Source organism: Myxine glutinosa, chromosome 4 (assembly GCF_964187855.1).
Source record: "Myxine glutinosa chromosome 4, kmMyxGlut1.1, whole genome shotgun sequence".
Taxonomy (NCBI): Eukaryota; Metazoa; Chordata; class Myxini; order Myxiniformes; family Myxinidae; genus Myxine; species Myxine glutinosa.
Window position 1 is genome coordinate 216,612,753 of NC_136264.1, and position 24,665 is coordinate 216,637,417.

The window sequence follows — 24,665 nt, forward strand, 5'->3', positions numbered from 1 at the left end:
CAATCAACATCCACTAAAACATACTCATCAACTTTTAGATGATAACTCATCAATTAACATAAACTAAAACCTACTCAAACTTTTAGATGATAACTCAACAACTTCAACCAAAACAGACTCATCAACTTTTAGATGATAACTCAACAACTTCAACCAAAACATACTCATCACCTTTTAGATGATAACTCAACAACTTCAACCAAAACATACTCATCAACTTTTAGATGATAACTCAACAACTTCAACCAAAACATACTCATCACCTTTTAGATGATAACTCAACAACTTCAACCAAAACATACTCATCAACTTTTAGATGATAACTCATCAATCAACATCAACCAAAACATACTCATCAACTTTTAGATGAAAACACATCAATCAAAATCAACCAAAACATACTCATCAACTTTTAGATGAAAACTCCTCAATCAACATCACCTAAAACATACTCATCAATCAACATTAACTAAAACATACTCATCAACTTCAACCAAAACATACTCATCAACTTTTAGATGAAAACACATCAATCAAAATCAAGCAAAACATACTCATCAACTTTTAAATGTTAACTCACCAACATCAATCCAAACATTTTTTTCTTATACTGACATACTCATAAAAAACAGTTTTAGTTTTTAAGATGCAAAAAGGAAGTAAGTGTGTGCCACACATGCCAGTGTCTCATTATTAATGGAGTATACAGACGGTCAACAGAATGACGACCTTGATCAATCTGCATCATCCGCAGGATCCTTGATTTCTGTGATATAGGCCACTGGTCCAGCAGATTGATTCATGATGTTGAAGGAATAATAGGTTTTTATGAAAATCCTCATAATGGAGCTTGTCCATGAATTGTACAGAGATCACAGACAGGCATTTGTAGACATCAATACACTTTCCTTGAGTTGGGCTAACCCTGGTGTTGGGCTAGCGGCTAGGGTGCCAGCTTAGGATCCTAGGATCCTGGGTTCGAATCCCGGTCGATCGCTGAATTAACACCAGGGGGGTTGACTCAGCCTGTCATCCTTCCGAGGTCGGCTAATTGAGTACCAGTTCACTGGTAATTCCCTGTTTGTCGTTAAAGGCGGCAAAAAGGGTTGGCGTCAGGAAGGGCATCCGGCCGTAAAACATTGCTTCAAAAAGGGGACCAAAAAACAACAACAACCACGGTTCCCGAAAAAGGCCAACCCCCGCTTTGCGGGGAAAAATGGCCTCTAAAGGTGGTTATTATTTTTATTATAATACACTTTCCTTGAGTTCCAAGGATGTTGGTAGACATGTACGGACACATCTGGAGTATGGGCATTTTGTATTGTCATAAAAGGACCAAATTTGGCACAGTTGTAGACCACAATCCAGTGAATGGTATTAGATAGCGAGTGCTTGACTCTTCTTTTAATGACTACGATTTGAAAGATTTTGGGTTTTTTTGGATTTTCAAGATGACTTTTTTCTGAGCTCTTTGACATTTTGGGAAGACACTGCTGTACTATCCTGTATGAAATGGTTGCACCTGGTAGCAGGAAAAGCTCGATTTTTAACCTGGCAATAAGCCACCTGGTCACACTGACTTCCAATTCTCCCACTGATCATTGAAAATCATGATGTGGTTGCCATGGACACAGCATGTTTTGTTTGCACCATGACACTCTACTCTGCATCCGCACAATCGATCTTTGTATGCTGCTGTTACACTTTCCCTTTACTCTTCCTCCTTACCATTTACCTTTCACATGCAATGCCTGGGATTTTATTCATCGGTGTTTTAGTGTGCCTTTGTTTGAAGTGCAGTGTTCCATTTTATTTAGTTTTAATTGATTTTTAAGATTTCATTGATAAACAAGTGCAAATTTGGTTTGCCTGTGAATGCTCAACAATGAATGTAAATGTGTTTGTGGAGATGATCGGTTTAACACCATTTACTGAGGATATGATATGAACTTTTCAGGTGATTATTTTGCATTAACTCTCAAGAAACTTCAATTCTCGCTTCTACATTTTGAAAGCTCACACGTGATTCGTCATACAGGTCAAGGTGATGCACAAACAGTTGCTTCTCTTTCACAATGCTGTTTCAGCCTACTTCGCTGGCAACCAGCAACAGCTGGAACAGACCCTCAAGCAGTTCAACATCAACCTCAAGACACCTGGCACCGACAAGCCTTCGTGGCTCGAGGAGCCATGAAAGGACCAACTGCACCGTCTTGCAACCTTCGAATTCTGCTGTTCCCTTAATTAAAGCTCTCAGACAAACCAGCTGAATCATGGCCTTTAATGTCATGTTGTCCATCTTGTGACACTGGCATTGATGGACAGGCTTTGGCTCTTCCCCCTCTCTTCCTCCTTTTCTCGATCTCATCCTCCATTGCTCTGACAGGTTTTGTATTCTTGGCATCTACAATGCTGAATCTCCCCAAATAGTCAGCCAGGTGTGTGTTTGTCCAACCATTATAACTGTCCATATAAATAATGAGAATTTGTTTTTTTCTCTTGATCCCCTTTGCTTGCTTTTTTTTTCTCGTGGAATCTCCATTTCATTTGTTTTCGATTTCCTGTGATATGAGCCTTGATAATTATTATGAATCCGACGTCTCACTACTGTCGATCAATGGCACCTTTGTCCAAATGAGTCTTTTGGGGGTTTTTTTTGTCTGCACCTGTAAGTTTTCATTTTCCCGTGAAAGGTTTAATGCTTTGTTTCACCTTTTCTCAGAGGTAGACCATGTTTTGTACAAGTTTGTCTCTTCTAGTCTGTTGGGGCTCCATGAAGGCCTGCTTATGGAAGATGATGAATTAATCCTTGCGTGGAATTTGTTTATGATGTCAACAGGAACCGTCAGATATGCTTTGTGCTCATTTTTGTTTGCCTTTTTTATGTCACGTGATTAAAATGTTCCTAACAAGGCCAGCTTTGCACTGATGAGTTTAAGCATTCCAGAAGTGTCTGTGACGTGTCCGATGTGTCGTTATTGCTTTTCCTCACTGTTTGAATCTGCCGACTCTTTGTTTCTTTGCGTACAATGCTAAACTGGGTGACAAAGCAAAGGGATGTTTTGCAATCCAACTTGCACGTAATTCCAGGTAACCTGGCTTGTTATGGGAAGGTGTGGAGATTTTTTTTTCCTCCTGATTCCTCAAGCAAATTTGATTTCCATGTACAAGATAGAGGGATTTGGCGTGAAGGAAATAACGATTAGCCTCTCTGCCTGAGACTTGGACTGTTTGTCATGCCAGACTTGTGAGGTTAGTCATACATGTACATTGTACAGCATGACTGGGACCACACGCTCTATCATATTTTCCTCTTCATTGACTGCTGTTTGTAACCGTACCTACTGTCATTTCGTACTTGGATGGGGCTCCTTGAGATTTAGTTTTCAACATTTGAAGACAGCTTATTAACGCTCATCGTAGGGTGGTGGTGGTGGTGGTGGTGGTGGTGGTGTTGCTGCGGTGCAAACAACCTTGACCTTCAAAAATCGGGACATTTAAAACTTTATTATTTGCTTTGTTTATTCTGTGTTAGCCAAAGTAAGTAAAGGAAAGCATACTTGTTGATCCTGGGGAATGGTACAAGACTGAGCACCTGTACGTTCCCAATGTTTACCTGCTGCTTGTAGGCCACAATGAAATATGAAATGTTCTCCCTCTTGCCCTCTTTTGATCTCCATCCGTCTGATTCCATGAATCGTTGGAAAGCTGTGCTTTCTTGTTTCTTGTTATTATTTAAACTTTTGTTCTTTGAAGCTGTACAACATTCTCTTGCCTCTTGAATAAATGGTCTAGATTGAAACTACGAACAAACAAATTGAGGATGTATCCGCACTTCTCTCACACCTTGTTAAGATGAGCCTTTTGCAGTTGTGTATTACGTTTCTTTTGATGGTTTTTTTTTGGAGGCCTTGTCAACACCCAGTGCCATCAAGATTGGTTTCTCGTCCATAAACAGTTTCCTAGTACAATGCTGATGTGGGGTATGTGGGGTATGTGGGATTGGTGGGGAGGCGTTAAAGTTCCACACTTTCACTCCGATATCGTGATCCATGACCTCTTAGATATCTTGAAGGAAATTGGTTTGCAAGGTATGTTCTCAGTGTCCTGGCAGTGGCTGTTGTAAAAGTCAGAACAATTTCACATTCACATTTGGGACATTTGGGCCTTGGCCACTTGTGACCTCTTGAAGGTACTGGTACTGGACGTTTAGGCCATCGGCCACGTGTTGCTTCTTTTAAGGGAACTGGTACTTTGAAATATTCTGTTTCCATTGACTCATCTGCAATTTGCAATTTATGTATGCTTATGATTACTTGCATTTGATGCTTAGCTATGTCTGCATCCACATGTCTGCCCTTATTATTTGGCTTCACATTTTATACACTTTGTGAAAAACACAACTTGAAGTATAGTTAGTTCTGTTTGTACTTTGGCAAAAAGCAAACTCCTTCCTCTGGTAGCTCCGCCACAAATCCCAAGTGAGTTAACGTAAATCGTTAAGTGATCGGATTGACCAATATGTTTTTGCAGAAACTTTAATTGTACAGTCCTGGCCTTCCCCTAGTAATTTGTAAACACCTTTGGAGGGTTTGTGGGTACAATTTGTTAACGAGCAAATTGTTATTCCACAAAGTGAACCTTCCGGTCTTGGTGGGGTAAATAATGCTGTTTTTATACCATGTTGTAAGAGCTTCTTTGGGACATCACCCTGGGCCTTGTCATTGTCCCTTACTTACCTTGGTCTCAACTCGAGTCTTGCAGCGGCTTGTACATACTTCAGATATTATAGAGTGTAAACCTAATGTTTAATGGAATATTTAATGGGGACGGATGCAATGCTGAATGTGCTTTAGATGGATGTGCGAATGAATGTCTTGACACCCAACAGGCTCCATTTTTGTTTTCTATTCCTACTGACCTGCACCACAAGCCTGGTGTTACCTTTGCACATGTACAAGGTGTGATTTTAACAATACACGTTGCTTTTTCCACTCGCTTTGACACCAGTTACTCGTAGAAGCTACCAATGAGGTTTGATTTACTTTGTTCTTTTAATTCACTTTTGTGTGATTTACACCGTTGAGCTTCACCCTCTGATATTCTGTTTCTGCAAACAGAAAAGTGTCACCATAAACTATATTTTGCAAGCATTGTATGTTGCATTGAGAAATAAAATTGGTGAAGGCCTTTCCATTCCTGTGCTGCCTTTTCTCTGTAGTTTCTGGAGGGGTCGACTTTACATTCATCCTCTAAAATATTTGGCAAATTTGAATTGTGCAACCTTCTGGTTTATTTCTGATACTGGTTTGAAAAGATGCAAACATCTATGTCGCATTCAACTTGAAAATATTTAATAGTAGCAAACGTACCCGTCCCGAGTGACAAGAAAATATTTAAATTATTTCATGGACTTTAAAAAGTTTAATTGTGTTGCACTCTTGGTTTCACTCGGATTCAAAGCAAAGGAGGTTGGATTTGTCTAAAAAGAGAGCAAAATACATCTATTTTAAATTGTCACTCTACTTCTATTTTAAATTGCATCACTCTACTTATATTTTAAATCGTGTCACTCTACATCTATTTTAAATTGTATCACTCTCCATCTATTTTAAATTGTGTTACTCTCCATCTATTTTAAATTGTGTTACTCTCCATCTATTTTAAATTATGTTACTTAATGAAGATCTATTTTAAATTGTGTTCCTCTACATCTATTTTAAATTGTGTTACACCACATCTATTTTAAATTGTTACACTACATCTAAATATTGTTACTCTCCATCTATTTTAAATTATGTTACTCTCCATCTATTTTAAATTGTGTTACCCTCCATCTATTTTAAATTATGTTTCTCAATGAAGATCTATTTTAAATTGTGTTGCTCTACATCTATTTTAAATTGTGTTGCTCTCCATCTATTTTAAATTGTTACTCAATGAAGATCTATTTTAAATTGTGTTACACCACATCTATTTTAAATTGTGTTACACCACATCTATTTTAAATTGTTACACTACATCTATTTAAAATTGTTACTCTCCATCTATTTTAAATTGTGTTACTCACCATCTATTTTAAATTATGTTACTCAATGAAGATCTATTTTAAATTGTTACACTACATCTATTTTAAATTATGTTACTCTGCATCTATTTTTAATTGTTACTCAATGAAGATCTATTTTTAATTGTGTTACTTTACATCTGTTTTTAATTGCTATACTACATCTATTTTAAATTGTGTTACTCTCCATCTATTTAAAATTGTTACTCTCCATCTATTTTTAATTGTTACTCAATGAAGATCTATTTTAAATTGTGTTATACTACATCTATTTTAAATTGTTACCCTACATCTATATTAAATTGTGTTACTCCACATCTATTTTAAATTGTTACACTACATCTATTTTAAATTGTGTTACTCCACATCTATTTTAAATTGTTACACTACATCTATTTTAAATTGTGTTACACTACATCTCTTTTATATTGTGATACTCCACATCTATTTTTAATTGTGTTACTCTGCATCTATTTTTAATTGTTACTCAATGAAGATCTATTTTAAATTGTGTTACTTTACATCTGTTTTTAATTGTTACACTACATCTATTTTAAATTGTGTTACACTACATCTCTTTTATATTGTGATACTCCACATCTATTTTTAATTGTGTTACTCTGCATCTATTTTTAATTGTTACTCAATGAAGATCTATTTTAAATTGTGTTACTTTACATCTGTTTTTAATTGTTACACTACATCTATTTTAAATTGTGTTACTCTTCATCTATTTTTAATTGTTACTCAATGAAGATCTATTTTAAATTGTGTTACACTGCATCTATTTTAAATTGTGTAACTCTACATCTATTTTAAATTGTTACTTTGCATCTATTTTTAATTGATGCTCCACATCTATTTTAAATTATGTTACTCTCCATCTATTTTAAATTGTGTTACTCCATCTATTTTAAATTATGTTACTCAATGAAGATCTATTTTAAATTGTGTTGCTCTACAGTCTACATCTATTTTAAATTGTGTTACTCTCCATCTATTTTAAATTGTGTTGCTCTCCATCGATTTTAAATTATGTTACTCAATGAAGATCTATTTTAAATTGTTACACCACATCTATTTTAAATTGTGTTACACCACATCTATTTTAAATTGTTACACTACATCTATTTAAAATTGTTACTCTCCATCTATTTAAAATTGTGGTACTCACCATATATTTTAAATTATGTTACTCAATGAAGATCTATTTTAAATTGTTACACTACATCTATTTTAAATTGTGTTACACTACATCTCTTTTAAATTGTGATACTCCACATCTATTTTTAATTGTCACTCTGCATCTATTTTTAATTGTTACTCAATGAAGATCTATTTTAAATTGTGTTACTTTACATCTGTTTTTAATTGTTACACTACATCTATTTTAAATTGTGTTACTCTCCATCTATTTAAAATTGTTACTCTCCATCTATTTAAAATTGTTACTCTCCATCTATTTTTAATTGTTACTCAATGAAGATCTATTTTAAATTGTGTTACTTTACATCTGTTTTTAATTGTTACACTACATCTATTTTAAATTGTGTTACTCTTATTGAAGAATTCCTAATCCTACGACAAAGAAAACTCCACCTTTGTTTCTCACACAATGTTTATTAAAACTGTAGAGGGTTGTTACATGAACGTACTAATTCAAGATATTGACTAACTAATGAACTGACTAAACTTAACGAAGCGTCGTTCTGCCGGTCGTGGCACCCACAATCTTCTTCTGTGCGCAGATCTCCTCCGTTCCTTGGCCAGCGCAGCGTTTTCCTCGAAGCCCTTTTCTTATATAATAAAGGCTCGTTTCCTTCTATGAGCATGGAATTCAGAATTCCGCACAGGGCTTTTCAGCCCAGACAGTGAGACACTGTTGTGGTGTTATGTGGTGTTAAACATTGTACAGGGCTAGCAAAGAAGTTTTCATTTTAAGTTGTTTTTGTTTCATTGACGACGTATGACAGCAGAAGCGTGTGCAAGACCCTGACTTAAATACAGACTTACACAGTATACAGACTTACACAGTCTTTACACACACAAGTCCTCCCTTAGTGGTAGTTCTTTGTATTAATAATTATAAAGAGAAAGTGCTCTCATCTGTGTGTGAGGCAAAGGCAACAACTACTTTACCTGAGTCATTTGGGGGCACAAAAAAGTTTGGGGGATTGGGGGCGGGGGGTACATTAAAACCTGGGGGAACAATAAAGTCTGGGTGGGGCACAATAATGTCTGGGGGACACAATAAAGAGTGACGGGGGGGCACAATAAAGTCTGGGGGGCACAATAAATTCTGAGGACACAACAAGGCCTGTGGGGCATAATAATGTTTGGGGTTCTATTCATGTGGCTCTGGGTCTGGAGAGGCAATAAAGTACAATAAATTTGGTGGGGGTGGGGGGGGAACACAAAGTTTGGTGGGGGGACACAAAGTCTGGGGGGGAGACCTCTGTAAACCTCTGGTTTCTATCTTGAAGAGTCCTAAGAGCTTTTAAACAGCTGTTATCATTTTAAAATGGTGAAGCAATTCTTATCTGTTCTCTTTAGGTCATTCCCTCTTGACCTGCCTGAACAGGAATGCACTTAGCTCCTTCTCCTCCAGGTTTCATTTCTACAGAGTTACACAGAAAAACACATTCTGGAAAAGAATGATATGAGAACCAATAATATACAAATATATTTGTATACTTCCACAATCCCTCATTTTTTTTCTTTTTGTTTATATTAATCATTAATCTAAACATCAACCTATTTAATATTCGAACCATAAATTTGGTAATCCAATTTTCCCATACATAAGGCATACACCGTCATTCTGGAAGAATATGATCACAAAACATTTCTCTTTCCATATTGATAATGCAATTCACTTCATTTGCATAAAGCATACAACACTTCACCTTTACCAAAACACGATGATTTCAGTTCACCATTAAAATAAAAAAGCATCTGCAACATTTGGCAATACGTGTTGCTTCGACACAAATGTTGACTTTTTTTGTTGTTGAAAAGAAGGGGCTGATCACTCGTGTTTGAAATTCAAGTATGAAACATTTTCTTCTGATGTCTTCATGGCACCTACACTATTTTGCGTAGGATTTTCTGGTGTTGTGATAGCTGGGCGGAGTCACAAACTGACCCTGCTCTGCATGTAACATTCTTGCCACTCTTGCTGTAAACCATAGTAGATTTGAACAAAGCCTTCATCCAGTTGTCGTCGACTTGCCTCCTCACTCATCATGAGTATGGAGCAAGTATTGATGTGATGTTGATTGGACAGCAAGATGTGCAACAGGGATGCCGGATGCATCCACAATGATGTTGGGACCATGGTACTCAAGTTGTCCATGGTCCATACCAGGAGCAACCAGCAGAATCATGCACAGCTGTTGTGGAGGAAAAAGCACAGCCGTTCGCTTGCAACTCCATGCTGGCTCCCCGGAAGTTGGGGAAGTAATAACACACGTCACCGCATCCCGTGGAAGTTGCAGGTAAAATGTCGTCGTCCTGCAATTGCTGACGTGATGAATGTTCGAGGCATTCGAACAAAAGTAAGTGATCACCCTTCTTTCATATGTTGCAGTGTGATCCAGGCCAATGGTCACATAAATTTCCCCTGGTGAAGGTAAGCATCCATCTCCAAGTTACAAAGGAGAATGACGTCATCATTCTTTGAGAAGGAGGGTGTATGCCAAGATTAACTTCATTTTTAGCCACAAATTTTTTCGAACTTCTTTCCAGATGTCGTTATCCCTCCATTTGAGATGTGATCTGGTCTTTCCTTTACTCTGCCACATTTATATCTGCTCGCCACACAGATTGAATCAGATGGGGTACATTGTAACATGAAATCACTATATTTTAACTACTCATGTATATATTTTCACCACTAAACTAAGAATAACATTTAAAATTGCTTTCAAAATCAATATCGTTTGAAAATTTAACTCATGCAGTTATTTTAACACTACTGCAAGGAAATAAATGCATTAATAAATGAGTGTATATAATTAAAATCACAAACAGGAATATCTAATTCCCAACAAATCTTGCAAACAAGCAAACTATACATAATGTATTATTATCATAGTCCTCCCACTTTTTTTTTCTTTAACAGTGTCACTTATGGTGATATGAGTTCACTGATCTGATAAAACTGACGCAATTCATAACATTTTCATTATGCCATCATCTTAACTCTACTGTACTCATTTGCAACATTACTTGATTCAATCATTTAATCTCGGTATTATTCATATCATCATAAAATCTTTCTATTTCGGGTCCATATTTGTTTCTATTCTTATCAATCTCCTATGGTTTATCAATTCGTTCCAAAATACCGCAACCAAAGGTTTTAACCAAAGCTCTACCAAACTATTTCCAATGTGAACTCAAAATGCCAGTGAAACAATGATTCGAAGAATTAACTTAAAGGGGTCAATAAATTTATTTTATAACCAGATCTAATTTTCCCCATCCAATAGTTTACCTTGCCAAATGTCATATTATAACACTTTAATAAACCTTTAAAAAATGTTTCCCATCTCAACAAATTCCCTTTTACAAATAGCCATGTGTAAATTACGTATTTAAACTACAATTTTCTTTCAATGTGTTTGGCCTAAATGGCCGCAAAAGTGGCTGCCAACATGCAGTACCTTTTTATCTACCAAGCAAGTGCTCGTCCACATAAGACCTCTACCAAAATGTTGTTTGTAAAAACAAATCTGGGATTTCTGATGACATGGATGCACACTCTCAGGACATTTCAGGCTGCTGTTAACAATCCATTACGATAAATTAATTCCTTGACCCACAATCAAATAATTAACACAAATTGAGGATACTAGGGCATGCCCGTACTATATCTATATCTAAAATTATATCCCCCCCTCTATTTACATGAAATGGTTTGGTCCATGAAATGTTTTGGTCCATTCGCAACGCCAAAGCGAACGGCGAACGCTTTACATGAAATGGTTTGGTGCATGAAATGTTTTGGTCCATTCGCAACGCCAAAGCGAACGGCGAACGGCTTGCGAGTACAGTGACAATCCCCCCGGGGTTTTTATTAGTTTTAAAACATAGTTTAACGCCAACATAGCGCCAACATAGTTTGCAAACGTGAAATAAATGAATACGCTCTCAAATGTGCCATCCGAGGCAGAGTGTGTCCGCCACGTTCGGCACACGCGATAGCTCGCTGCTCTCTGATTGGTTGAATCGTTTTTTGGACATAGCTCGGTAAGTAATTGTCCGATTAATATGAAACCTTGAAAAGGCACATCCTCGGGTCCCCAGCAATATACCTGGCAAGTTTCAAGTATATCGGACCCGTGGTTGTCGAGAAACAGCGGTCACAGACAAACAAACGTACAAACGTACAAACAAACAAACACACAGAGATTACTGGAATTATAGATAGATTATCCCTATCAGATTCATTTATAGATTCATTATATTGGATCGAATTTTTTTTCCCACTGCTATAAGGAAGAACAATAGCTCTTCTTAGTCTTTGTAATATCTCACTTGATTTACCCAGCATCGAAGAATTTATTTACAATCCATTCCCCTTCTGTTTACCAGTGACTTTGTTTAAATTCCATAACTTAATTTTGTGAATCCCATGTGTACAGCTACCACTTCTTGAAACCCCTACTTTTGTCGAAAATATCCAAGGAAGTGGTTTTACGCCCCCTAACTGTTGCTCATCCATTTCTATGCAACTAGTGAATACTCCTGACACCAGTATGCCAATATAGGTGTGCCAAATTAACAAATATGTTGTAGGTACACGTAACATCGCGTTCTGAGGTTAAATAACATAACAGCGCGTTCATGTCTGCCCCTTAGTTTTAAGATTCACAATGCATTCCGTTTTAAAACTCACAATAGTTCAATTCAGCAAAATTTTCTTTACTATATACCCAATCATCTATGCCTAAGACACATCCATACATACAGCACAATGTATATGCTGATAAAAGTCAAGTTTATATATGTCAAAAATCTGTGAGCAGAGTACTCTGGGAAGTCAGTGTAAGACCTCTTCCAAATTTGGCTAATTTTGTACTCCCTCATTTTTATGAAGCTCATATCCATAAATAGCTGTTATTCTCATATAAATTCTATCAAAAATGGAATCCCAAGATTACTCACAATGTTACTATTAATTAATGGCTGCTCATAACCCAGCACATCAAATCTTTATATTCCATCTCCCTTGACAAAAGAGATAATGTTCATAATCATTGAAGATAATGATTGAAGATCTCGCGAGATCACGTCTTTTCGAAGCTGTTCCATGCGCTCACGCTTTCGAAGCGAAGTGATCTTTCTCAATTGTGTTTTTGTCGAAACTGTATCTATCTTTCGGTGTATGTACCTAAAGCGTATCTTTTGGAAAATTTTCGGTGCTAATCTTTCGTACATGTATACACAATCGTCGGTTAATGCGTATCGAGTATTCTGAGGCCTAGTATAGTACTCTTAGGCTTGGCTACCGTACCGTGTCCGACCTTGTGGTTTTGTTTTTCTCTCAGCGATTCGTCGAATGTGCTGCATTTATTTTCGTTCTCTGTTTCGTCCCAGTCGTTCACCCCATACCTTCTTGTTTAATATCTCTACTCAAAAAAAAAAAAAAAAAATTTCCTTCCCAGGTCTTATTCGTTTATTTGTTGTTCTTTTTTGTTCGTTCGTTCTTCGTTCGCGATCACGCGATCACGTGGTTAGAAATGTATAATCTCTCCCCTGAACATCTATTTTCTCATATATTATAACACCCTTTTCTTCTTTTCCTACAAAAGGATGCTTTCGTCTTGCTCACCAAATCTATTCATTCCAAAAAATAGATATAATACCATCTCTTACAGTTCCTCCTTTCTACATTCCCTAAACTATCCAGAACTCCACCCCTCCTTCAGTGTCCTCAAACTTATTTTTGACTCGAAGGTCTCAAACTCATTTTGCAAAAAATGTTCGTTTCCCATGAATCGTACACTTTTCAAAATCCAAGCTCACCCCTCCCCTCCAAATCCTCCCCATCACCCATCCCTTTCAAATCTCCCCCCTTGCCCCTTCCCTCCCCTCCCTCCTAAACTCCCCCCACACCCCTCCCCTCCGAGACTCTCCCTCGCTCCTCCCCTCCTAGACTCCCCTCTCACCCCTCCTCCTCAAAGCATCCTCCTTGCTTCTTCACCCTTCCAACTTTCACCTTCATCTCCCCCAACCTTCTGCCTCGCTCTTCCCCCTCCTCAAATAACACCTCACTGTGCCTCACCCATTCTCCATCAAACCTTTTGTCCGCCCCATTCTTCCCTTTCTCCAAGCTATTCTGAAATCTCTGAAATCTCTGACACACCTTCAACAGCTCTCCCTACCTCTTCCTCCTCTTCCACATCTTACCGTACCCCTCCCCCCCCCCTGTTCTGTACCCGATGCTCCCCCTTCCTCTTCATTAACGGTATGGACCTCAAACATCCGGGGCCTTCGCTCAAACTTGACTGATCTCTCCATACAGGTTGCTTCTGACAAACCAGATGTGATCTGCTTAACAGAAACTTTCCTCCTTCATGATGTCTCTGATGCCTTGGTATCTCTCCCAGGTTACTCCCTCCTCCGGTATGATAGACCTGAGCCTCGTCCTGGAGGTGGGGTTGCTATCTTTATAAAAAACTCTCTTCCTCACTCGCCCTCCACTGCCCTCTCTCCACCTCACCCCCAGGAATACCTTTGGCTATGGCTTCCCCTTCGCTCCCACCTTTTGTTCATATGTGTGTTGTACCGTCCACCAAACAGCGATGACTCAATCTACATCTCGCTGTCTGATAATATGGACCAACTCCTATCTACCCATCCCAACTCTCTCTTCCTCACATGTGGTGATTTCAATTGTCACCATGCCAGTTGGCTGGGTGTGGGTACCTCTCTCACCAGCCATGGCTCTTCAGCAAAGGACTTCTGTGACTCACTGGGACCGACACAATCTGTCAATTTCCCGACCCGGATCTCAGTCAACGGAGCATCTTCTCTTCTGGATTTGGTTATGACAAACTTCCCTGAAAATGTCTGCTGCTCTTCTTCTGCTCCAATCGGCTCATCTGATCATGTGCTTGTCAAAGTGGACATCTCTCTGACCATTCTCAGAGAGCCTCCTCAGTGTCGACGAGTCTGGCATTTCACTCAGGCCAACTGGCACGGTCTTCAAGCAGCCATCAATCATCTGGACTGGTCTCCCATCTCTACCGCCTCTGACATCAACTCATCCTGGGAATTCTTTCAAAGTAAATTGCTCTCTCTCATGCACAGATTTATCCCATCTCGTCTTCAGTTGTCATACCCTTCCTCCCATCCATGGTACACGGAATCTTGTGGTGAGGCTGTTGCCCTGAAACAACTTGCTTTCGTCTCGTGGAAAGCAAGGCGGCTTAACGGAAGGAAATCTAATTTCCTTTCACAAAGCCCGAAACAAGTGTGTGTCCACCCTCAGGAGAGCCAGGAAACAATATCACACCGTTCTCAAGACCGAACTCTCTTATCTGTCTCCCTCTTCCAAATCCTGGTGGCGTCTGGTCAAATCTGTTTCTGGTGTTTGTTCCCCCTCCATCCCCTCCCTCACCTCAAACGGCTTAATGGCTGACTCCGCACGTGAAAAAGCTGAATGCCTCAACTCTGTGTTTGCCTCTAAATATTGTGTCCCAAACCCATCCCTCTCTGTACCCACCGTACCCAGTCGTACCCAGCTGCTCCTGGACTCTGTGTCGTTTCCTCCTGACAAGGTGGAAAAGTTTCTGTCAACCCTCGACTCTGATTCTGCAACTGGACCTGACGGCATCAGCCCACTGGTCCTAAAATCATGTGCTTCCGCTCTTTCACTCCCTCTTGCTGTTCTCTTCACCCTCTCTTTTGCTCAAGGTCATCTGCCATCTGCTTGGAAATCAGCCAAACATCACCGCTTTGCACAAAAAAGGTGCAAAAACAGATCCCAGCAACTACAGACCAATCAGCCTTCTCCCAATTATCAGCAAAGTCATGGAATCCATCATTGCTTCAGAAATGAAATCTTTCCTCTTCTCCAATGGCTTGATCTCTGATCATCAATTTGGTTTCAGACCTGGTCACTCTACTCTGGACATGCTGCTTCTGCTTTCTCAACAATGGATGGAGGTCCTCAACGCCAAACAGGAAATTAGAGCCGTCTCCCTTGACATTTCACGTGCCTTCGATACGGTCTGGCACCCTGCTCTGCTCACCAAACTCTCCTCTTTTGGTATCCATGGAAATCTCCACGCATGGCTGGCGGACTTCCTCTCTGGTCGTAGTCAACGTGTGGCCCTGAATGGGTTTCTCTCATCTCCTCTTCCTGTTCAGGCTGGAGTTCCCCAAGGTAGTGTTCTGGGCCCTGTGCTTTTTCTGGTCTTCATCAATGATCTCTCTGACTCTCTTGAAAATCCTCTCTATCTCTTTGCTGACGACTCTACTCTCTGTCGCTCCATTCCTCATCCCTCAGATCGGCAGTCTGCAGCCTCCTCACTCTCTGCAGACCTGGACAAAATCACAGACTGGGCAAACAAATGGAACATGTCTTTCAATCCTGATAAATCTCACACTCTTACGATGTCTCTCCGAAAAGACCGACTGGAAAACCCTCCCATCCACTTTCTGAATAATCCTCTCCAAGAAGTTCTGTCACTCAAGCTTTTGGGTCTCACTATTTGCCATGATCTTTCCTGGGAAAACCACATTTCAAATCTGGCCTCCAAAGCCAGTCGCCGACTGGGCATCCTCCGTCGTGCGAAGTCCTTCCTTGGCACACCTGAGCTCCTCACCACATACAAGGCTTTCATCCGCAGCTCTATGGAATACTGCTCTCCCCTCTGGTCTGGTGCTCCTGCCTCACACCTAGCCCGTCTTCACGCTGTTGAAACCAAAGCGTTCAGAATCATTGGAATCTCCCGCTATGAAGCTAACTCCAAGGGCCTTTCACTCACTCACCGCAGGCAGGTTGGTGGTCTTTCCGTCTTCTACCGACTCCTCTCTGGCCTTGCCCCCCCAACCCTCTCTGGGCTCTGTCCCCCAAATATTCCTACAGGTCGCACAAGATCTGCCTGCAACCCTCTTATGGTTAAACTGCCAAAATCAAGACTTTCTGCTCACCTTCACTCCTTCATTCCTCTTTTCTCCCACCTCTGGAACAAACTCCCTCACTCTCTTCAATCCCACTCCACCCTCCAGGTCTTTAAAACAGCTGTTCACCACCATCTCTTATCCTCCCCCATCCAAAACCTTGATCTTTTCTACCCCCGCTAATTTCGGTCCCCTTGTGTTTTATACTTCTCCCAACCCTCCCCCCCCCCCCCCCTTCCCACGCCTCCTGCCCCCAAGTCCTCTCCCTCCCACACTTCTCCCTGCTCTCAAATGTTGTGGTTGTGTGCTTCCCCTTCTCTCCCCATCTTGTCTTCCGCTCCCTCTTTTTGTATATTTTGTTTGTCTGGTTGATTTGTTTGTGAAATAAATGTTAGCTCTTTCACGAGCCTCGATTCAGTATACAAAACAAAACAAAACAAAACAAACAAAAAAAAAAAAAAAAAAAATTCAAATTATATTTCTATTTTATTTTACGAATTCTCTGGATATCTGATCCCATCCACATGAAACTATCTATTTCCAGACAAGCACATCAACAATCTTGTAAGATTGACACAAAAAACAAAAACAAACATTGACACACAAACATACACAAACCCAAGCATTATGTATATTTGTTTGCGTTGGAACCATTATTAACAGATCAAGATAGGTGTCAATTTTATTTCAATTTCGTAAAATTTGTCCTTTAATTTTAGAAACTCTAATTACACAAATAGACAAAAAGTTTATTTTCAGAAAACCCCTATAATGTCACATTGAAATGACCCTTTTGGTTCCCACAATAATTTATCCAAATTTAACAATACATCCATTTACATGTCAGTCGACCACTGACCTATCAATCATGCAAAACAATAGTCCAAAATTCCCACCTGATGATCATGCGACGCTTGTCACTTGGTTTCCAAAAACTTGCAAAGCAATGTTCCACACTTTTGTAAATTAAAAAAATTTTTTTTTTTTTTTTTTTTTTTTTTGTATACAAGATCGAGGCTCGTGAAAGAGCGAACATTAATCACACAGAAAGACAAACAGACACATAAAACAAATAACATCGGGAGCGGTAGACAAGATGGGGAGAGAGGGGGAAGGACACAAACACAACATTTGAGAGCAGGGACCGAGAGACATGGAGACATCGAGTGATCTGTGGGAGGGAGAGGGCTTTGGGGGGAGGCATGTGAAGGGGGGGGGGGGGGGGTGGGAGAGGTATAAACATATGGACACTGCCAGGACTTCCAGGAAAGAAGTTGGAATTTCAAACAAGGTGGATCTGGGGTGAATTAGTGGGGGTAGAAAAGATCAAGGTTTTGGATGGGGGAAGATAAGAGATGGTGGTGAACAGCTGTTTTAAAGACCTGGAGGGAGGAGTGGGATTGAAGGGAGTGTGGGAGTTTGTTCCAGAGGCGGGAGAAAAGAGGAATGAAAGAGTGAAGGTGAGCAGAGAGCCGAGATTTCGGCAGTTTAACCATCAGAGGGTTGCTGGCAGATCTTGTGCGACCTGTAGGAATATTTGGGGGACAGAACACAGAGAGAGCTGGGGGAGCAAGGCCGGAGAGGAGTCGGTAGAAGACAGAAAGACCACCTACCTGCCTGCGGTGAGTGAGTGAAAGGCCCTCAGAGATAGCTTCATCGCGGGAGATTCCAATGATTTTGAAAGCTTTGGATTCAACAGCGTGAAGCCGAGCCAGGTGTGAGGCAGGAGCACCAGCCCATAGGGGAGAACAGTATTCCATTGAGCTGCGGATGAAAGCCTTGTATGTGGTGAGGAGCTCAGGAGTGCCGAGGAAGGACTTCGCACGACGGAGGATGCCCAGTCGGCGACTGGCTTTGGAGGCCAGATTTGAAATGTGGTTTTCCCAGGAAAGATCATGGCAGATAGTGAGACCCAAAAGCTTGAGCGACAGAACTTCTTGGAGAGGATTGTTGAGAAAGTAGATGGGAGGGTTGTCCAGTCGATCTTTTCGGAGAGACATAGTAAGAGAGTGAGATTTGTCAGGATTGAAAGACATGTTCCACTTGTTTGACCAGTCTGTGATTTTGTCCAGGTCTTCAGAGAGTGAGGAGGCTGCAGACTGCCGATCTGAGGGAAGAGGAATGGAGCGGCAGAGAGTGGAGTCATCAGCAAAGAGATAGAGAGGATTTTCCAGAGAGTCGGAGAGATCATTGATAAAGACCAGAAAAAGCACAGGGCCCAGCACACTGCCTTGGGGAACTCCAGCCTGAACAGGAAGGGGAGATGAGAGAAATCCATTCAGGGCCACACGTTGACTACGACCAGAGAGGAAGTCCGCAAGCCATGCATGGAGATTTCCATGGATACCATAGGAGGAGAGTTTTGTGAGCAGAGCTGGGTGCCAGACCGTATCGAAGGCACGTGATATGTCAAGGGAGACAGCTCTGATTTCCTGTTTGGCATTGAGGACCTCCATCCATTGTTGAGACAGCAGAAGCAGCATGTCCAGAGTAGAGTGACCTGGTCTGAAACCAAATTGATGATCAGAGATCAAGCCATTGGAGAAGAGGAAAGATTTCATATCCGAAGCAATGATGGATTCCATGACTTTGCTGATAATTGGGAGCAGGCTGATTGGTCTGTAGTTGCAAGGATCTGTTTTTGCACCTTTTTTGTGTAAAGCGGTAATGTTAGCTGATTTCCAGGATGCTGGCAGATGACCTTGAGCAAAAGATAGGGTGAAAAGAACAGAGAGAGGGTGAGATAGAGTGGCAGAGCAGGATTTTAGGACCCGTGGGCTGATGCCGTCTGGTCCAGTTGCAGAATCAGAGTCGAGGTTTGACAAAAACTCCTCCACCTTGTCAGGAGAGAAGGACACAGAGTTCAGGAGCAGTTGGGTTCGACTGGGAAAGGTGGGAACAGAGAGAGATGTGTTTGGGACTAAGGATTTTGAGGCAAACACAGAGTTGAGGCATTCGGCTTTGTCACGTGCGATGTCAACTGTGTGGCCATTTGAGGTAAGGGAGGGGATGGAGGGGGAACAAACACCAGAAATGGATTTGACCAGACGCCACCAGGATTTGGAGGAAGGAGACAGGTTTGAGAGTTCATTCTTGAATGAGGAGAGATAGTGCTTCCTGGCACTCCTGAGGGTAGACACACACTTGTTCCGAGCTTGGTGGAAGGAACTGAGATTGCCTTCAGTTGGATTAGCCTTCCAAGAGGCAAAGGCAAGTTGTTTCAGGGCAACTGCCTCACCACAAGATTCAGTGTACCATGGACGGGAGGAAGGGTAAGACAACTGAAGGCGAGATGGGATAAATCTGTGCATGAGAGAGATCAGTTTGCTTTGGAAGAATTCCCAGGAAGAATTGATGTCAGAGGCAGTGGAGATGGGAGACCAATCCAGACGATTGATGGCTGCTTGAAGACCGTCCCAGTCGGCCTGAGTGAAATGCCAGACTCGTCGACGCTGAGGAGGCTCTCTGAGAATGGCCAGAGAGATGTCCACTTTGACAAGCACATGATCAGAAGAACCGATTGGAGCAGAAGAAGAGCAGCAGACATTAGCAGGGAAGTTTGTCATAACCAAGTCTAGAAGAGAAGATACTCCATTGGCTGAGATCCGGGTCGGGAAATTGACAGATTGTGTCAATCCCAGTGAGTCACAGAAGTCCTTTGCTGAGGTGCCATGACTGGTGAGAGAGGAACCCACACCCAACCAGGTGGCATGATGAGAGTTGAAGTCACCACATATGAGGAAGAGAGAGTTGGGATGAGTGGATAGAAGTTGGTCCATGTTGTCAGACAGTGAAATGTAGATGGAGTCATCACTGTTTGGGGGATGGTACAGAACACATATGAACAAAAGGTGGGAGCGGAGAGGAAGCCGTAGCCAGAGGTACTCCTGGGGGTGAGGAGGAAAGAGGGCAGGGCAAGGAAAGTGAGGAAGAGAGTTTTTGAGAAAGATAGCCACCCCACCACCAGGCCGAGGCTCAGGTCTATCATACCGGAGGAGGGAGTAACCAGGAAGAGATATTAAGGAATCAGAGACATCTTGAGGGAGGAAAGTCTCTGTTAAGCAGATCAAGTCTGGATTGTCAGAAGCAACCTGTATGGAGAGATCAGTCAGGTTTGAGCGAAGGCCCCGGATGTTTGAGGTCCATACCGTTAATGAAGAGAGAGGGGGAGCATCAGGTACAGGACAGGGGAGGGGAGGAGTAGGGTAAGATGAAGGATGAGAGGGGGAGGTAGGGAGAGCAGTTGATAGTGTGTCAGATATTGCAGAAGAGTTCCAAGAAAGGGAAGGATGAGGAGGATGAAAGGTTTGATGGTGAAGGGATGAGGCACAGTGAGGGGTTGTTTGAGGGGGGGCAGAGGAAAGTAGAAGGTTTGGGGGGGTGGAGGTATGAGATAGAAGGGAGACGAAGTGGGGGAGGAGGCAGCTTGGAGGAGGAGGGGGGAGGAGGGAGAATTGGAGAGGAATGGTATGGGGGGAGAATTGAATGGGAGGGGTTGGGGGGGAGTTTTGAAGGGGAGGAGTGAGGGGGGAGTTTAGGAGGGGAGGCGCAAGGGGGGAGTTTTGGAGGGAAGGGGCAAGGGGGAAGTTTAGAAGTGGAGGGGCAAGGGGGGAGTTTAGGAGGGTAAGGGCAAGGGGGGAGTTCAGGAGTGGAGGGGCAAGGGGGGAGTTTAGGAGTGTAGGTGCAAGGGGGGGGATTTGGATGGGAGGGGAAAGAGGGGAGTTTAGAAAGTGGATGATTAATGAAAGACGAACATTGATAACAAATTGGGTTTGTTGTGATTTTCAAGTTAGCAATCCGATTCAGAACGATGGAGGAGGGATGGAATGAATGTGAATTTAGACCATGTAGTGAGGGAGACGTATAAGATATTGAATTTCTTTTTTTTGAAGTGGAATGAGTTGGAGAGGAAATTGAGAAAAGCCTTTTAAATAGGAAGAAAAACAGCATGTTGTAATATACCACTGAATAAAACACAGAAGGGGAAAGGTTAAACATATTTAAATAATATTTAAACAGAACTGTGAACAATCTTCTATGCACAAAATACCAACGGGGGGAGAGCCGAGAGGGACCACCACGAGTCACGTGAACAGGGCAAACGGTGGATGGCAAGGAGATAATGGGGGCGGGGCGAACAGCACACCTGGACAGAAAATACAGGATGAGACAACAGGACACGTGGAGAAAGGAAAATAAATGTTTTTGGTTTTTTTTTTTGGTTTTTTTGTTTGTTTGTTTTTTGGGGGGGGGGGGGATTTAGAACGTTAGACAGAGTATTATGTTCGGGGTAGAAGGGAAAAAACTAAGAGCCAAGCAAAACACGCTTAAGTTAACAAAACACCGACAGGGGTACAACTACAAGGCCACACACGAGGAGCAGAACACGATTAATTAATTACGAGTTACAGGAAATTCAAACCAAAAGTAACTATAATCAAACAATATCGCATGGACGATAAAATAACGAGTTGAAATTTGACAATCTATCTGGGGAAATGGGGGAGAAACACGTGGTCGAAGAACGAACGAATAAGAATGAATAAACGAATGAGCACAGAGAAGGTAATGTCTTTTTTTTTGGTTTTTTTGAGTTGAGATTTACATAAGGAAGTAGGCTATGGGGTGAAAAGACTGGGAAAACAGAGAACGAAAGTTATTGGATCACAAACGACGGACCGCTGAGAGAAAAACAAAGCCTCAAGGTTGTACAGTGTACACTGTACAAGGCCTCAAGACACGACACGAATTAACACGATTTTCAATACAGGTATGAAAGATTTGCACCGAAAATCTTCGTCGGGACAATATACGTACATACACCATAAAATAAATAGTTATAACGAAAATACAAATGGGAACAATTACTTAACTTCGATTTCGATGGAGAGCGTGTAGAGCTGCGAATAAACGAACCCTCGCCAGCAAGACCGGAAACATCGGTTTTGCCCAAAATGCTCCCTAAAGCCAGATTTATAATTGGCAAATATGAGGCTTCCAGAATGAACTCTAATTCTGGATCTTTTAATTCATGTTCCAAAAATATCCAATTTTGGCATTTGATCAATTAATTATTAATTCGCTAACAAGCAAAAAGTAAAATCATTCTTGCTCCGAAAACTTTTCAGACACAAGAAGCATCAACAGTTATTCATGTTGGTCTAATGATTTAATCTGTTGAGGCCAGTCGTCATTTGGGATCTGCAGCAATGAAGGCCTAATCGTTATCTGAGGTACCAGTAAGCACCGGTACCCTTGATCTTGGTTTACCCTATGAACTTGTCTTCCTGTTGACATACGGACATCTTCTTCTCCAATGTCCCATTTCTCCACACTTAAAACATCGGTTGTTGTCATTGCCTGATCTGCCCACCTGCTCACTTGTATTGGTGGGCTGCATCTCTGGATCCCTGGGTTGCCACTGCGATCTTTGGTTATCTCCTGAACCATAAAAAAATTGTCTGTACTGTTCTTTTTGGGGAGACAAATGGGAATCAGATGGGACAACTGTCACTTTTATTCCTATTTTCGAGGGCAGTTGTGCATTTATCTCCTCCAATGTATCCCGCATTCTTTTTATTTTAAGTTCTTGGTCCATTATCCGTTCTGTCCAACATGATCTGTCCAATTGTCCAACAACAATACCAACTTCTGTCCTGGAAGCCCTTGGTGTCCTTGTGTTTTATACTTCTCCCCCCCCCCCCCCCCTTCCCACGCCTCCTCCCCCCAAGCCCTCTCCCTTCCACACATCTCCCTGCTCTCAAATGTTGTGTTTGTGTGCTTCCCCTTCTCTCCCCATCTTGTCTTCCGCTCCCTCTTTATATATATTTTGTTTGTCTGGTTGATTTGTTTGTGAAGTAAATGTTAGCTCTTTCACGAGCCTCGATTCAGTATACAAAAAAAAAGAAAAAAAAGGAAGGATTTGATATCTGAAGTTCCTTCCACCAAGCTCGAAACAAGTGTGTTTCTACCCTCAGGAGTGCCAGGAAGCACTATCTCTCCACACTCAAGATTGAACTCTCAAACCTGTCTCCTTCCTCCAAATCCTGGTGGCGTCTGGTCAAATCTGTTTCTGGTGTTTGTTCCCCTCCATCCCCTCCCTTACCTCAAACAGCTACACAGGTGACAACGCACGTAAAAAAGCCAAATGCCTCAACTCTGTGTTTGCCTAAAAATCTTGTGTCCCAAACCCATTGCTCTCTGTACCCACCTTACCCAGTCGAACCCAGTTGCTCCTGGACTCTGTGTCCTTCTCTCCTGACAAGGTGGAGAAGTTTCTGTCAAACCTTGACTCTGATTCTACAACTGGACCAGACGACATCAGCCCATGGGTCCTAAAATGATGCTCTGCCGCTCTATATCACCCTCTCTCTATTCTCTTCACCCTCTCTTTTGCTCAAGGTCATCTGCCATCAGCTTGGAAATCAGCAAACATTACCGCTTTACACAAAAATGTGCAAAAACAGATCCTTGCAACTACAGACCAATCAGCCTGCCTCCAACTATCAGCAAAGTCATGGAATCCATCATTGCTTCGGATATCAAATCTTTCCTCTTCTCTAATGACTTGATCTCTGATCATCAATTTGGAATCAGATCAGGTCATTCTACTATGGACATGCTGCTTCTGCTGTCTCAACAATGGATGGAGGTCCTCAACGCCAAACAGGAAATCAGAGCCGTCTCCCTTGACATATCCTAAATTCGGTCTGTCACCCTGCCCTGGTCACCAAACTTTCCTCTTATGGTATTCATGGAAACGTCCAGGTATGGCTTCTGCACGTCCTCTCCTGTTGTCGTCAACGTGTAGTTCTAAATGGAATTCTCTCATCTTCTCTTCTTGTTCCGGCTGGAGTTCCCCAAGGCAGTGTTCTGGGCGCTGTGCTTTTTCTGGTCTTCATCAATGATCTCTCCAACTCTGGAAAATGCTCTCTATCTCTTTGCTGATGACTCCACCCACTGCTGCTCCATATCTCAACCGTTAGATGGGCAGGCAGCAGCCTCTTCACTCCCTGCAGACCTGGACAAAATCGCAAACTGGTCAAACAAGTGGAACATGTCTTTCAATCCTGACAAATCTCACACTCTCACTTTGTCTCTACAAAAAAAGACCATCTGGAAAACCCTCCCATCTACGTTCTCAAGAATACTCTCCAAGAAGTTCTGTCACTCAAGCTCTTGGGTCTCACAATCTGCCATGATATTTCCTTGGAAAACCACATTTAAAATCTGGCCTCCCAAGCCAGTCGCCAACTGGGCATCCTCCGTCGTGCGAAGTCCTTCCTTGGCACACCTAAGCTCATCACCACATACAAGGCTTTCATCCGCAGCTCAATGGAATACTGTTCTCCCCTCTGGGCTGGTGCTCCTGCCTCACACCTAGGTTGGCTTCACACTGTTGAAACCAAAGCGAAGTCCTTCCTTGGCACACCTGAGCTCATCACCACATACAAGGCTTTCA

General features: G+C 41.7%; 1 protein-coding gene across 4 annotated transcripts in view; it reads left to right on the forward strand.

Moving 5' to 3' along the window:
* The window catches only part of LOC137425713 (arfaptin-2), an 86,382-nt gene extending 81,188 nt beyond the window's left edge, over nt 1–5,194 (forward strand). For 2 of the 4 annotated variants that reach the window (XM_068114424.2, XM_078777012.1), the window contains one exon: nt 2,039–5,194. In XM_068114424.2, coding sequence (XP_067970525.1) covers nt 2,039–2,194 — 156 coding nt within the window. In that variant the 3' untranslated portion in view covers nt 2,195–5,194. The remainder of the gene's footprint in view (nt 1–2,038) is intronic. The other 2 variants (XM_068114423.2, XM_068114425.2) reach the window with 1 other exon arrangement.
* The last annotated feature ends 19,471 nt before the right edge of the window (nt 5,195–24,665 follow it).